The sequence below is a fragment of the Anomaloglossus baeobatrachus genome, chromosome 5 (assembly GCF_048569485.1).
Source record: "Anomaloglossus baeobatrachus isolate aAnoBae1 chromosome 5, aAnoBae1.hap1, whole genome shotgun sequence".
NCBI classification, from domain to species: domain Eukaryota; kingdom Metazoa; phylum Chordata; class Amphibia; order Anura; family Aromobatidae; genus Anomaloglossus; species Anomaloglossus baeobatrachus.
This window is the reverse complement of record NC_134357.1, coordinates 548,101,817-548,118,783: the sequence shown is the minus strand read 5'-3', so window position 1 is coordinate 548,118,783 and position 16,967 is coordinate 548,101,817. Positions and strand designations below refer to the sequence as shown.

At 45.6% G+C, this 16,967-nt stretch overlaps 1 protein-coding gene across 1 annotated transcript in view; it reads right to left on the bottom strand.

The window, feature by feature from the left end:
* The window catches only part of LOC142312959 (uncharacterized), a 117,140-nt gene that overhangs the window by 49,721 nt on the left and 50,452 nt on the right, over window positions 1–16,967 (bottom strand). The window contains 5 exon segments of the mRNA XM_075351948.1: window positions 8,144–8,234; window positions 8,432–8,529; window positions 8,613–8,736; window positions 8,819–8,998; window positions 9,128–9,199. Coding sequence (XP_075208063.1) covers window positions 8,144–8,234; window positions 8,432–8,529; window positions 8,613–8,736; window positions 8,819–8,998; window positions 9,128–9,199 — 565 coding nt within the window.

The window sequence follows — 16,967 nt, the reverse complement described above, 5'->3', positions numbered from 1 at the left end:
CGGATCCGGATTCGAACAGCGGCGACAGGCTGCTGATGCGGGGGCGGTATATCACCACACATCCATCTTCCCATCTTCTGACCAGCCAAGAGCTCCATGTCGAGGAGAGAAGCCATGAATCACAGCACAGGAGGAGGAGGGGGCGGAGCCTGCACTGAGCTCCGCAGGTCCTGTATGGAGAGAAGAGAAGATGCCGGGATCCTCTTCACACAGATGATCTGCCAGGACCTGACCACGCACAGCATACTGCGTAGCCACGTCTGCGCAGCCAGACAGGAAGATTTAAAGGGACAGTGCCACCCGTGGGCCCTCTGAAGAGGGGGCGGTTGGGGCTTAATAAAGTTATGTAATTACCCCGGGCCACCGCCCTCTTCACCCGGCCCTATACACCAGTCATGGTTGTAATGCTCTGATGGCACTACTTCTTTGCGCAACTGTTCCAGAATTGTTGGCAAATAAAAAGGCCTTATAAAAATGGTAGCACCTGCTCCAGAGGACTATTCATCCAGTCATTAATTAATTACATAGATCATGAGAACTTTGCCTACCTGCAGTTCACTGCACAGAGGCTAAATCCACAACAAGCTGGATGGTCTCGTTCTTTACTCGCTTCCTCTATTTTCGTTTGGTGGACATAAACATCAAGGCGGTTGCCCCCTGTAAATCCCAACTACCTCCAAACCAGGAGGAAGAGCAACAACATATCATTGAGACCGCTAATATGATTACTCTGGTGGTGGTGAACTTGTCCTAAATTCCTCCAAGGAAGACTTTTGTATCGGATCCTGATAAAAGACAAGTTTAGTTGTAGGGTCACTCTTCTAAAATGACTTGCCATGCTGAGCAGAAAAGACCATTCAGCTCATCACTCATCATTACTGGTGGCCACCCTGGAATTAGTTTCCACTTGCCCTTCTTGTACTTGGAACAAGAATCCCTAGAAACAACTGTATGGACTGTTTATACCACTTCCCATTCCTTCAGCTCCCTGGGAACAAATAGCTATGGATTTTAGTACAGTCCTTCCAATGTCCTCTGGCTGCTCTGTCATGTGATTTGTGGTAGACCGCTTCTCAAAGCTGTCCCACTTTGTTACACGGTCTGGTCTCCTATCTGCGTCCGTGCTTGCAAAAGAGTTCATCTAGCATAACTTCCTTCTCCAATTCAGATCGTATCTGATAGGGACGTTCAGTTCACATACATTCTGGAGAGCCACTTGCAAATGTCTGTATGTGTTTTTGGATTTCTCATTTGCATACCATCTATAGTTCAACGGCCAGGGAGAGCGGGTTATCCAGATTCTAACAACTTTTCTGCAGCATTTCACGAATGCGCACCACGATGATTGGGCCAAACTGTTTCCTTGAGTTGTAAGTGAGTCATCAGTGAAATCGCCTTTCTTTATTGTATATGGTCAACAGCTTAACAAGGTTAAGTCTTATATGTTGGGTCAACGCTTAATCAGTCCCTTCAACGTCATCAAGCGGAACAATGTTGTGTCCTACAAGTTAAAGCTTCCTGTCTCTTTACGTGTGCCCAAGTTCTTTCATGTATCCTTACTGAAGTCGCTCATCATGAGCTACTTCTTCTAAGATCCTTTCTCCACGCCTACTCCAGTCTGTTGTGAAGATGTCTTTGAAGTGAAGAATATCCTGACTTTAAAGAAAGTTGTAGGTAAAACCCTATTCCTGGTTGACTGCAAAGGAATTGGTCCTGAAGAGAGATCATAGGAATCCAAAGAGAATATTCAGGCATCCCTTCTTCTGAAGAAATTATTATCAAAACTGGAGAATCGGGTGTGTAAGGAGGGGGGGGTACTATAATGCCAGCTGCCCCGCTGCTTCCTCCTGGCAGGGACAACGACGTGCACACTGCCGCAACTACCTAGCATCTGTCCTGTCTGGGGAGCTATATTGGTCCCGAGTCACCACGCACCAGGACCTGCGCATGTTGTGCATCCTTCCTAGTATGATTCTTAGGGCATGTACGCGCTCTGAATGTTACAGGGACAGCGTCCACAGCCTAAAAAGTCCGAAGCCTATGGCTGGGAGTTTCAGTGTATTTAAGGCACTTACTCCTGTATGTAGGTGCCTGAGCAATTAGGTTCCTAATTACACCAGTAATCCTTTTTAGCACCAGTACACCCGTCTGCAATCTGCCTTCCTATACTGATTTTGTCCGTAAACCTGATCCTGTCCACCCTGTTTTAATACTGATCCCGTCCTGCCTGCCCTCCAGTGGTACTCCGTCCTGCCACGCCCTTGTACCTGCTCCGTCCTGCCTGCCCTTCAGTACCTGCATCCTTAAGTAGCACCTAGTGTGTACCTGCAGCCCAGACCATCCAAACCATCCAAGGCTCTGGCAAAAACCGGGTAGACAGTTACGCCCCTTCACGGGAAGCCCGATCCGTGGCACAGTGGGTCCTCACCCGCTTCCACTACTTGCCCACCTTGGCGGCTGTGACAAAAAGTAACAAGGCTTATATAAAACAATCCAACAAAATCCGATCTCCTAAAAGAACCCACTGAATTTACGGTGTGTGTCTCCTGGAGCACAATCTGGGCACTATGTGTTGAAGAACTAACAGAGTTAAATAGATGGGTAGAGTGCTCAAAAAGGGACTAACATGTAATCTCAACCCTATTTTAAAATGTTCAATTTTTATTAATATTCATTAAAATGTACCCACAAACAGACACACAAACATAAATGAGAATGGATCACGATATCCTTGTAAATAACCAAGGAATTTTATATACACACTCACTTTAGGAAAGGGAAGGGAAACTAATATAGCCCTATAAGGGTAGTGTATCCCTACCTAACAACGGAGGGTATGACACCATAAGTTACCGGGCGCCCCCGTTCCACGTCGGCTCTCCCTCTCCCTGACCCTGATATAGGGATGGGATGGAAAGCCCTATAGTGGTGCTTGCACAATACAATATATATGAGTTCCCAAATGGTAATACTCCTCCCTGTATTGTTTTCCTTAGATCAAGAAGGTATCAATTTACTGATCTATAACCAGGAATTCCTATTCATGATACTAGCACTGTACAAGATGTATAGACTTCTATTCCTAATACATTATCTTTATGCAAGGTAGTGATCCATAAGAGTTATTTACAACCACATATGTTACAGGGTGGTATACCCCACAAGTATATTACAGTCACCTAGAGTCATATCACAAGGGGCTCAGATAATCTCCCCATTATACCCCAGGAGCTGAACAAAAAATGGGATACAGACACCCCTGCAAATTACTGCAAAATAGAAAAGGTTGCTCCAATCATATTCTATATAATATAGTATAACAGGGAGAAAAGATGAATTACTTCCCTGAGAAGCAGGAATCCAGGCCTGCCAGGCCTCAAGTTTCCCTTCCCTTTCCTAAAGTGAGTGTGTATATAAAATTCCTTGGTTATTTACAAGGATATCGTGATCCATTCTCATTTATGTTTGTGTGTCTGTTTGTGGGTACATTTTAATGAATATTAATAAAAATTGCACATTTTAAAATAGGGTTGAGATTACATGTTAGTCCCACTATGTGTTGAATAATAAAATGGCATATTTGCAATTTTCACTCTCCAACATCTACTGTATGCTAATTTCAGGGAAGTGCTTGTGGAGTCAAGAGTCACTCACTACTCCTTAGATGAAGTCACTGAGGGTTATAAATTCTATAATGGAGTCACTTCATGGGATTTTCTTCTGCTTTGGTTTTCTGCCATTCTGTCACATTCAGCAAATTGTGTGTTACATCTTCCTTGGGATCTGCTCCTGTGACGTGTGCATCTGTTATCAGGCACTGCCCTCTGTCTGCGAGTGGCGCTGGTGTTGGATGAGACGTCAGAAACAGGTTTGGGCAGGGTAGGATCTGTTAAGCCACAAAGATTAGGGTGGCTGGGACCACTAATGTTATTCAGTCTGTCAGTATGGGTGTGTGTGTAGTCCATCTGGAGAAATTAGCTCAATTCTTCAGCCAATTGGTAAGCACAGCACCCAACTAAAATTCAAAGCATATTACTGGAAGCTGCCAGATATAGCCTTGCTCTCCTCTGGTTCAGTTCCCTGTACTCAGCTCCTGGCTTATATATTTGTTTCCTGTTTTGGCCCCGACCTGTTTACGAACTTCTCATGTGTCTTCTGAATTTGTATTTTCTCTGTCCTCCTGGTTCTGACCAAGCTACCTGGCAATTCTTCTTGCCATGTTGCATCACCAAACAACAGCTAGCCTTAGGTATTTCTGAGTAAGTCCACATCCATGTATAGGGGATGAAGAGTGAATGGTAAGGCAGTTCCTGGGATCTGGAAAGTAGAGTAGATAGCCACCAGCCTGTTTTTCATAGACATATTTTAAGAGGCCAGGTGACCATGAACAGTGTCCCTGTTTCATTGAGCCTGCAAATTATTCCAGCAATATCTGCATTCCAAAATCTTAATGGTGCTCCTTCCCTTCTGGCTATGTGCCCAGACAATACTGTACAACTGCTTTTCGGGAAATATCGGATTCAGGAGAAGTTGGAAAATAATTTATGATGTTAATTTGTTTCCTATTACCCTTTGCAAAAATGAAAAAATTGGGGCTACATCAACATTTTATTGAAAAACAAGTGTAACATTTTTTCCATTCTACTTTGTTTTCATTCCTGAATGTGTTTTTTCATACTATGAAGAATTCAACTTTCTAAAATCTAGGCCTTCAAATCAATTTCAAAAGTGATTTGATAGGCAAAAAATAAGTTGCTAAAATTGTAAAGCTTCTATCATCCTAAAAAAATAAAAGGATGTTGGAAAAATAAAAATAGATGTTGGAAAATATGCTGCCGACCTAACAAAGAAATATGGTAAATGTTATTTCATATTTTATGTGCTTTTTACGAGCATACAAATGTAAAGTTTGAAACTTATAAATCTTTATAAAGTAGTCAATTTTCTGTTATTTTCAAAAATAAATGTAAAATATATCAACCTAAAATTGCCAGAAGTGCAGAAACAAAAACTCAGAATCACTGGAATCAGAAGAAGCATCCAAAGTTATCGCCTCATAAAGTGACACGTGTCAGATATGGAAAACAGGTCCTGAAAGGAACAGAAACCAGCTCTGGAAAGGGGTTAAATCAGAGGATTTTTGGCACTAACTACTGTAGTCAAAATCTGTGACTATAGACAATAACAAATCTACTGATATCAAACTCAACAGTCTTCAATCACTAGTAAAAAACTAGTAATTAGTGGTGAAACATTTCCGGAGTAATTAGAATATGTGGCTTGGTGGCTCTTTGTGATCTAAACTATCTTAGGGATAATATATTCTGTTAGATGAGTTTCTTCACAATCAAACATAACATACAGAATGGACCTGAAAAAAAGACAACATAAAGCAATAGAAAAAAAAAGTTACATTCCAAACAATAATGTATAATTGGGGGGAAAACTTCTAACATTAAACCGGAGTTGTACTCATTTATGATGGAATATTGGAGCGGCTATGAGTCCTGAGCAGAACAGGAGAGAAAGTATTAGTGCTCCCCATTTCAGGAGCGATTGTGCTGTACTTTGAAATTACTTAGGATCAAAACAATAATGGAGTTTCTGAAGTGGAGTGATGCCTTAAAACCAGAGCCAGAGCCATACAACGCACCTCCTGCAGACGTGTATTAAGGTATATTACTGCCATCAACCACGCACAACGCAAATATATCATGGTGTAAGTAGAATGTGTGTCATGTAGTTTATCTCACTCTTCTTTAAAGTTAATAGATTTTAAAAGAAATTGAAAAGTCCGGATAGAGGGAAAATCTGTTGTTATACAGAAATAGAAATACACACTTAAAATGTAATGCTATCGATCATAAATGCAAAGTTTGGCCAGAAAGTCTGGATCTTGTCTTGTAGGAACCATATGAGCACATTCAGCAGGACAGAAGAGAGAGAAGTTAGATTCATCTTATATGATACCCAGATTCTAGGAAGGAAACAGCATCATTACCCTCCGCTTTCTCTTCGAGGCCCATCATAATATTATTCTCCAAGTGATTTTCTAACTAGTCAGAAAATTCTACGTATGCTATAATTTAACTTTGTAGTTTATAGATCTAGGCAGGTAAGGGTCAACATCTTCTAATTCCAGAAGGTATGTGGATCCTCCCAGTATTAAGCTCTATAGTAGAAGGGCTTTCAGTCCTCAAAGTAATTTGAACAATTCCAGATGGAAGAGTATCTTGCAGCAAAATGGTGATGACATGATAATGACATGTCTGGACAACACCTGTCACGCTAATTACGGGGAAGAACCAAGCGAATGACAAAAAGGAAGGGAAAACCTGTGTCTAGGGAAGGGAGAGATGTTGACCCCTGACCAAACCTACCACTGGCCCCTGGCTTCTCTCACCACCCTAAATAAGTTCCCCACCTATTCGCTGAGCTGGATACCTGACCCTGAAATATGCCCTAGGCAGGGAACAGATGGTATGAGTGCTTAGTCAACCCCACTAAGCTCTCTAAAGAACACACAGGAAATACACACAAGTGGAGTGAATAAGTTATCTTTAGGCTATGTGCCCACGGGGACAGTGTCCTGCGGATATATCCGCAAGACATTCCGCAGGTGCTCCCAGGAAACAGCACCACAACTTTTGTCTGTTTCCATGCTACGGAATGTCGTGCGGATATGGTGCGGGCTTTCTGCATTGAGGATACAGTACCATGGCTTCGGCACTGCATCCTCAATGCAGAACAAGTGCTGCAGTGACCGGGGGAGTTCATACTTACCTCCATCATGCAGCACCTCGCTTTCCGGCAGCCGGGCACTCTCTCAGCATCTTCAGGAGAAGGTGGGCGGGCCTGAACTAGCTCCGGCTGTCACATGACCGGAGCTCGTGCAGGCTCCGCCCACCTCTTCCTTCTTGACCTGGATTCACCGCGCTCCTGTACACCGGACGGAGAAAGTGACTCCCGTGAGGCAGGTAAGTATATGGGACCCTGCGGAGAAATCCGCAACAATAATTGACATGCTGCAGATTTTTCCGCACGGAAATCCGCACGATTTCCGCTGCGGAAAAATCCGCAGCGTGGGCACAGCATTTCCCAAATGCCATGGAAATAGCTGGGGAGTAGCTGTGCTGCAGATTTCTGGAAAATCCGCAGCGTTTCCGCGAGAAATCCGCGGCAAAATTCGCACATTTTCCGCAGCGTGGGCACATAGCCTTAGAAGACTGAGGGAGAGGAACTGCAATCACCACAAAGTTTCTCCAGATGAATCCAAAACGACCGCTTGCACTGAAAACTTGTTACGAGTATTGGACCTATCACCAGCACAGACCAGAAGGCAATGAGGGTTTTTAAGGACACAAAGGGAAGTGCTGATAAAAACAGCTGCGAGGGTGATGAATTACACAGGCTCCTAAAGGGAAAGGGATAAACCCAAAGTAGTGGAGATACATAAGATACCATGTATACTAAGGCTGCATTCACACATCCGGTTTGAGCAGTGCGGCTCAATCCGGCTGTGAAACCTATGCAACGGATGCGGCGAAAACACCGCATCCTTTGCATACGTTTTTTACATGCGTCCCGTCCGGTTTTTGCCGCTTACGGCAGGCTACTGAGCATGCGCAGTGGCAAAAAACGCATGCGGCGGCCGGATGCGTTTTTTACCCCATCGCGCCGCATCCGGCATCCATAGGCATGCATAGGAAAATGCGCCGCATCGGCCGGATGCGGCGCGATACGTTTTTTTTTGCCGCACAAAAAACCGTGCCAGGCAATGTTCCATCCGGCCACCGCATCGGCTAAATCTGCCGCATGCGGCAAAAAACGGACGGAACGCAAGCCCATGTGGCACTAATGTTAGTCTATGCAAAAAAAACGCAACCGGCAGCAAAAAAAAAACCGGTTGCGTTTTTTATGCAAAGTGCCGGATTGTGCCGCACAGGAAAAACCGGAGGTGTGAAAGCAGCCTAAGCAGGAATAATAGAAGACAAGGAGCAGTTTGCGCAGCCAAACACTGTGACTTCCATAGCCGGACACCACAGGTCTGTCTGTCACCCATGAGAACACAACCGATAAAGCAGACAACAGCCAGTGACTGAGAACAATCTGTGCTTCTTTGCATTTAGAGGTTACTACTCACCTGGGCAGTCATATGTAGGAATCTCCTCTTTACACCACTCAGCAACCCTCACACATGTCTCTGTAGTATTAATATGGGTCACATCTTTCCCCTGAAACAAATATTGTAAAAGTCACAGACAGATGGAGAAGTCACATCTATGATCAGCTCTAATCCTGCCATCTCCACTGTTCTCATTACACAAGTATAAAACATATAATGCTGGTGGATAAAACAAGACTTAGCACAAGATCTTCACAGCCGTCTACACATCATAGGGAGATTTCATGGCACCTTTTCTCCATCTACCTTATGATCCTGAGGAACATTGGGATCTTCTTGTTTACAGTCCTGTGGGAGAAGAGGACGGGGACATCTCTCTGGTGTAGTCCTCTTAGTCGATAGAACTGGAGGAAACATAAAAAGGAGCTGTACTCATTCCTTACATTCAGATAATTATAGGCCATGTGTATTTAGATCTGTCTATTACCTGGTGATATAAAGGGCTGAGGAACCTCCGTCATGACGTCCTTGTACAGCTCTTTGTGTCCTTCTAAATACTCCCACTCCTCCATGGAGAAATAGACGGTGACGTCCTGACACCTTACAGGAACCTGACACATAGAATAATACCGTTACCCCCGAATCCCTTCATAGAGTTACTGTATAATGTCCCAGCATCCCCAGCAGTGTCACCTCTCCAGTCAGCAGTTCAATCATCTTGTAGGTGAGTTCTAGGATCTTCTGGTCATTGATGTCCTCATGTAACGGGGGGTGAGGTGGAGGCTCTGTAGTTGGGCTCAGGGGTCTTCCCCATCCCTCAGACACAGGGGCCTGATAGCACTCCGCAGTGGTCTTCTTCACTACTGTGTAATCCTGGTCATGGAGAGACACATTAATAAATTTCACTACAGACATTTCCAGAGTCCTCACCTCTCCAATTCTCTCCATCTGTAATTCCCATAGATAAGAATGGTGTAATGTGATGTCATCAGAATCTCTCACCTCTCCAGTAAGCCGGAAGAGGATCTCTAGGGTGAGGTGTAATATCCTCTCCGCCATCTTGTCCCTGTCCATATCCATCCTTCACGGGCAATCAGAAGAATTCTCTTATATAGAAGATCTCCACTGAGAGGATCTGATATTGTAGGCACCTGAATGGGGAGATGAACCGATTTAACATCCAGAGAATCCCATGTTATAATACAATTACTGGATAATAAAGGGACAAATATGATGACAAAGAATAAGTAGATGTTGTATTTCCTCTTGTTTCGTATGGACTGAAACATGAGATGAATTGCTGACTAAAGGCCGCTTTACACGCAGCGACATCGCTAACGCAATGTCGTTGGGGTCACGGAATTCCGGCCTCATTAACGACGTCGTTGCGTGTGAAACGTACGAGCGACCGCTAACGAGCAAAATTACTCACCTTATCGTTGCTCGTTGACACGGTCTCTATACCCGATTATCGTTGCTGCTGCAGGTTCGATATTGTTCGTCGTTCCTGCGGCAGCACACATCGCTACCTGCGGCCGCCGGCAATGAGGAAGGAAGGAGGTGGGCGGGATGTTCGTCCCGCTCATCTCCGCCCCTCCGCTTCTATTGGGCGGCCGCTTAGTGATGTCGCTGTGACGCCGAATGAACCACCCTCTTAGAAAGGAGGCGGTTCGCCGGTCACAGCGACGTCGCTAGGCAGGTAAGTACTGTGACGGGTCCAAGCGATGTTGTGCGCCACGGGCAGCGATTTGCCCGTGGTGCACAACCGACGGGGGCGAATACGCTCGCTAGTGATCTCACTAGCGAGATCGCAGCGTGTAAAGCGGCCTTAAGACGTCTCCTCCATGCTCCCAATCACAGGCTATGTTGGTCACTGCTATATCAACTAGCTGTTGCAATCACAAATTTGTTGGGACTGACCAGGAAATGTACAAACTGATAAAGGGGAATCACTATTGTAGCATTAGCCCACAGCTATGTAGAAAGTAACACAATCTTCATTAGGTAATAGAAGTCTAGGTCCAAAAGATGAACATAGCAGTGTAAAAGACGTCATCTACAGCCCCAGACGAAGGCATGGAGCCGAAATCAGCGTTGGGGCTGATGCCATTCTAGCAAAAGAGGACACTAATGTTTAGGTGTATGTATTGTTGTACAAGGATCTCTAGGGTGAGGTGTAATATCCTCTCCACTATCTTGTCCTTGTCCCTAACCCTCCTTGAAATATATTGGAAAAATTCTCTTATATAGAAGATCTCCACTGAGAGGATCCAATATTGTAGGGACCTGAATGGGGAGAAGATGACGATGTAACATCATAAATAATTCTGTGTAATAATACAATTACTGGAGATAATAAGGGGAAATGTTGTGGGTGGGGGCCGCTGCCGCTTCTCTCTCGGGGCCTGCTCGGATCTGAGTTCGTTGCTGCGGCTCGAGTGGTGACCGGACCCAGGCTCTCATAGCCGCCCATCCTCACAACTGTCGGAAAGGGGATATTTACAGGGAAGTTGTTCTGTCTGTGACGCCACCCGTGGGTTGCGGTGAGGGATGGTGGCACCGCCGCTGCCTGGTGATGGGGCGCCCGGGGCTGATGGAGCAGGGTAGCAAGATGGGATCCCCTCCACAGGTAGGAGAGGTGTAGTTCCGGGGCCCCCGGTCTGAACATGGGAATGATGGCTGCTGGAGGTTGCGCGCCGGGCTGGACCGGGGGACAATTGTGTACTTACAGTTCAGTAATTTTACACAAGTCCAGTAGTAAACCATGTTGCCAGTGGCCGGCTGCCTTGGAGGGTGCATTCGGGTCCCGCACCCAGGTTAATGAACAGGTGTCCCTTCCTCCTGCACTTTGTGTTTGTCTTTCCTTTTGGACGTCTTCGCATGGAATGGAGAAGTCCACTCCCGGTTCTGTGTGTAGTTGGGAGCTGTGGCCCGTGAAAGCTGACCCTTGGGATCTCAGTGGGTTCTGACGGACACCCACTGACGGACACCTTGAGCTTCTGTTTTGCTCTATCTGGGCAGTTAACGGGACAAAGTCTGGAACCTTGCCCCATCTGGTTAATTGGAGAGGGGCTTGCAACCTTCCTCGCCCTAGGGTCCAGGCACCCCGACTGTGCACGGCCGCCGGACCAGATTCCCGCTGTCGGCACCAGCGGGCTACAACCCTGCCCCGGTCCACTTTAGGTCTCCCGCGACCGGATCTCCGTCGCCTGTGGCCCTGTTCACTGTCTGCCACCTAGCTTGGTAGTCCAAGGGCTACTACCCCTGACTACACTGCTGTCGGCTCTCCACACTTCAACTGTCTACACTTCAAAGCCTGAACTTGATCTACTGTGTTCCCGCCCCTGATACCTCAGGACCCCTAGGTGGGCGTTCTCATCCGCCTGATCCCGCCCACTGGTGTGTCCCTATTATCATGAGAGGGTGGCTAGGGTTTAAGGGCTGTGTGTTATGCCTGAGTGTGGGTTTCTGGTGGAAACAAGCAAGATGTACAACATTTGTGACCACCTGGTTTTGCCAGGGCGTCACAGAAACATATCAGGAGCTATAATGTTTAGATGCAGAATTTTCTCTTGCCCCGTAAAGCCTGGAACATAAGTTGAATTGCTGACTAAAGGGCACTTTACACGCTGCGATATCGCTATTGATATCGCTAGCGAGCATACCCGCCCCCGTCGGTTGTGCGTCACGGGCAAATCGCTGCCCGTGGAACACAACATCGCTAACACCCGTCACACGGACTTACCTTCTGTAATACCAATGTGATATGACTGAAGAATGAGATTAGATAGGAATCCTAATCAAAAGATAGTGATCACAGATCTTATTTGATCCATCCAAACTCAGTATCAGAGAGGTGTCCTCTGGTTGACCCGATTTCACCATGATGAAGAGTACGTGTTAAGTAGGTCTTGAACAAACCACTATTAAGAGGAAGGAACGCTTACAGTTCAACATATGCAGGAAACAAGTGGTTAGTTAGAAACATGTGTAGGAAACTAGCGATGTAAAATTCACGGCTCATTGCAACATATGCAGGAAACCAGTGGTTAAGCCTGCAACATGTGCAGGAAGCTACTGGTGCCCACAGCAGCATGTGGTCGGTTACATGACCATAACTCAGCAATCACATGCTGGTCACCAATTGCAATACTGCACACAACACAATGTACAAAGTTTGGTATAAAAATACAGGGCTCGCTTAGTGAGACAGGGACCTTTCAAGGACGCTGAAAGTGGATGCACTGCGCCTGTGATGCAGAGGCCGGGTTGTCTTCCTTCTCACTAATCGAGTCCCTCCGATGAAGAAGGAGTGCTACAACATACGGTAATGTTGATGCATATTTCTGTTATTGTATAAAATTCTATGACTATAAAGTAGTGCTAATGCCTATGTACCATTGATTATTTATGTGCTATTAAAATAAACAATATCTTGCTATGAAGAATATTAGTATTCGTGCCTGATTAGGATATCATTGAGCGCTTCGTATGTACGGGCTTTCAGCCCCCTTTTAGGAGAATTTAGCAAGACACCTTCCCTGCGACGTCGCTGTGGCCAGCAAACCGCCTCCCTTCTAAGGGGGCAGTTCGGGCGGTGTCACAGCGACGTCACACGGCAGCCATCCAATAGAAGCGGAGGGGCGGAGATGAGTGGGCATAACATCCCGCCCACCTCCTTCCTTCCTCATTGCCGGTGGACGCAGGTAAGGAGATGTTCGTCATTCCTGCGGTGTCACACGTAGAGATGTGTGATGCCGCAGGAACGATGAACAACCAGCGGCATGCACCACCAACATTATGAAAAGGAGCGACATGTCAACGATCAACGATTTTTTACGTTTTTGCGATTGCTGATCGTCGCTCCTAGCTGTCACACGCTGCGTTGTCGCTAACGACGCCGGATGTGCGTCAAAAACACCGTGACCCTGACGATATATCGTTAATGATGTCACAGCATGTAAAGCACCCTTAAGAAGTCTCCTCCATGCTCCCAATCACTGGTTAGGTTGGCCACTGCTTTGGCAACTGATTGGCTGTAGGGAGCACCAGTTTTTTGGGACTGGCCAAAAACTATAAAGACTGGTAGGAGACAAAAATAGCAGTGGTAATTTTATTATTTTACAACATTCTTTTCATTTAAGGCTCCCATACAGATTAGACAAAATTAGCTGAAACCGCTATTTTCAGTTGAAGTTGGTTGACTATATAACATATGTGGAGATAGACAGATTATATCGGACGAAAGAAAGATCTGGCATCTGCTAGAAGAGTGTGCCAACTGCTGTCTCACAGAAACCACAGGAAATCCTGGCCAGGTAGAATGGTTGTGTGAATGGGCAGTCGGGTGAGATAGACATCAGATGAATGATTGTTCAGCAGCAGTTATCTCATGTGTATGGAGCCTTACTATTAGGCTGGGGCCACACGGGCACTACTGCGATCCACTTGCATGACACTCGGCTCGTGCTGGCAGTACAGCAGAGCCGAGTGTCATGCGTGTGTCCTTGCAACTGAGGTCCGTTCGTGCGAGCAGACCTCAGCTGCGGGGGGCGGGCCGGCACTCAGGAGGGGAGGGAGGGATTTTTCTGCCTCTCTCCTGCGTAGCCGGCTATTGCCATTCTCGCACTGCACTAGCAGTACACCGGTGTACCGCGAGTGCAGTGCGATTTTTCTCTCGCCCCATTCACTTGAATGGGTGCGAGAGAAAGAGACTCAGCTTACAATCGCAGCATGCTGCGATTGTTTTCTCAGTCCGATTAGGGCTGAGAAAATAATCGCCCATGTGTGCTGACACACAGGCTAGAATTGGTCCGAGGGGAATGCAATATTTTATCGCACTCCACTCGCACTGTTTTTCTCGCCGTGTGGCTTAGCCCTTACACCGCACTACTGTAGTACATTGTATTACACCTGCCTGACAGTATCACCTGAGGAATCGGAGGCTTATATGTTGTATGATCGCACTAGTGAAGATTTGTGACAAAAATTCTAAAAAAGTTTTTTAAGTGAAAAATAAAGATCACATATTTAGCAAGAGAGAAAAATAATATTTTTCTTTCTTGGTGAAAAGAAAGAGAGAAGACATTTTAATATATTTGAGAGAGAGAATCCATCATACATCTATAGCACATGTCAACTGTGCCAGATCCATATTTCTAGACTTGGGAAACTGATCCAGGAGGTCAGTGCTGAGTCCTTGGATTATGCTCGTAAATATAACAAAATAACCCAATTTATTTAATTAAAATAACTTTATTATTTATTCACTAAAAAAACACCCACAAACGCAGTACAAAGGAGCATCAATAGAGGCATCAAGTTACCCACTTTACACAGATATTACAATTTTTTATATCAGTTAATGGAAAGACAAAAACCTCATAAAGCTCTTCCCATCAACTCCCTACTCCACAGGAGGATATAACATACACTACACTGTTCGCATGAAATCATGCAATAGGACCAAAAGTGGATGAATATAATGCATGGAGGCAAAAAAACCACAGCATTCCAAGAAAAGCAATTGCTACCCACAGTAAAATTTGGTGGAGGTTCCATCATGCTTTGGGGCTGTGTGGCCAATGCCGGCACCGGGAATCTTGTTAAAGTTGAGGGTCGCATGGATTCAACTCAGTATCAGCAGATTCTTGGCAATAATGTGCAAGAATCAGTGACGAAGTTGAAGTTACGCAGGGGATGGATATTTCAGCAAGACAATGATCCAAAACACCGCTCCAAATTTACTCAGGCATTCATGCAGAGAAACAATTACAATGTTCTAGAATGGCCATCCCAGTCCCCAGACCTGAATATCATTGAACATCTGTGGGATGATTTGAAGCGTGCTGTCCATGCTCGGCGACCATCAAACTTAACTGAACTGGAATTGTTTTATAAACAGGAATGGTCAAATATACCTTCATCCAGGATCCAGGAACTCATTAAAAGCTACAGGAAGCGACTAGAGGCTGTGATTTTTGCAAAAGGAGGATCTACAAAATATTAATGTCACTTTTATGATGAGGTGCCCATACTTTTGCATTTAAATTTTGTTTAAATGCGGATTGCACATTTTCTGTTAGTACAATAAACCTCATTTCAATCCAGAAATATTACTCAGCCCATCAGTTATTAGATATATGAAACTGAAATAGCTGTTGCAAAAACCCAAATTGTTCTAAAGAAAAAAGGTTAACATTAATAGGGGTGCCCAAACTTTTTCATATGACTGTACTGTGTGGGGGGGTGGCGGTACTGTGGGAACATTATACTGTGTGTGGGGGGATGATGGTACCGTGGGAACATTATACTGTGTGGGGGATGGTGGTACTGTGGGAACATTATACTATGTGTGGGTGGGTGGCAATACTGTGGAACATTATACTGTCTGGGGGGGGTTGCGGTACTGTGGGAACATTATACTGTGTTTAGAGTGTATGGCGGTACTGTGGGAACATTATACTGTGCGTGGGGAGATGACTGTACTGTTGGAACATTATACTGTGTGGGGGGGATTGCGGTACTGTGGGAACATTATACTATGTGTGGGAGGATGGTAGTATGGGAACGAGATACGCAGTTTTGTACAGAAAATCTGTTGCATTTAACTGTAGGTAAAGTGAATGTGATTCTGTAAAAACTCCTGACAACTTTATAACTAAAGCCACTGTTTAATTGTGCAGGTCTATGAGGAGAGTGTAAAAAAAAAAGGGGAAAAGACGCATGTATGAAAGTACACTGTTGCTTTTTTAAGGGTCTTTTCACTTAGGTGAGTTGTTAGGGGGGGGAATATTATACTGTGTGGGGACAGAGGACTGAGGGCAGACGGGTTTCCTCACTTCCTGGTTCTCATAGTTGGGTCCAGGGATGTAACGACCGCATCAGCAGAGATTGCAACTGCGACCGGGCTCGGCAGGGTTAGGGGCCTGGCGCCCACCCTGCAGAGAAGCAGCTGGCTCCTCTCAGTGAGAGAGGAGCTGCGCTGTTCAGTGGCAGACCACGTGGCCGCTATGGGGCTCGTTAGTCAGGAGGGCCCGCTGCCAGCGGCAGCATTGGGCCCCCCTTGCTAGTCATTGCACACATAAATGATGACAATTGGAGCGGAGTACTCCTCTCCATCCTTCATCATTCTCCCCCTGTGCCTGTTGTCGCTCGATGTCTCAATGCAACTAAGCGCGGTGACGTCACTACTGAGCGGCACTGAGCTGCTGAGACATGCAGAGCGCAGGATGACAGGACGCCGACCGGAGCAACGGGGGAACGAGGAGAAGTGAGGACTTGTTTTTTTTTTTTTTTAATCAGAGAGTACACCGTGGTCAGAGGCCTATGGGAGTGCATTATAAATGGAGGACTAAGGGGCTGCATAATGCTATATGAGGGACACCTTATACATGGACTATGGGAGTACATTATGCATGGAGGAGTATGGGGCTGCATAATGCTACATGAGGGACACCTTATACATGGACTATGGGAGTGCATTATGCATGGAGGACTATGGGGCTGCATAATGCTATATGAGGGACACCTTATACATGGACTATGGGAGTACATTATGCATGGAGGACTATGGGGCTGCATAATGCTATATGGGGGGCACCTTATACATCGATTATGGGAGTGCATTATGCATGGAGAACTATGGGGCTGCATAATACTATATGAGGGACACCTTATACGTGGACTATGGGGGTGCATTATGCATGGAGGACTATGGGGCTGCATAATATTATATGAGGGACACTTTATACATGGATCATGGGGGTGAATTATGCATTGAGGAGTATGGGGCTGCATAATGCTATTTGAGGGACACCTTATACATGGACTATTGGAATGC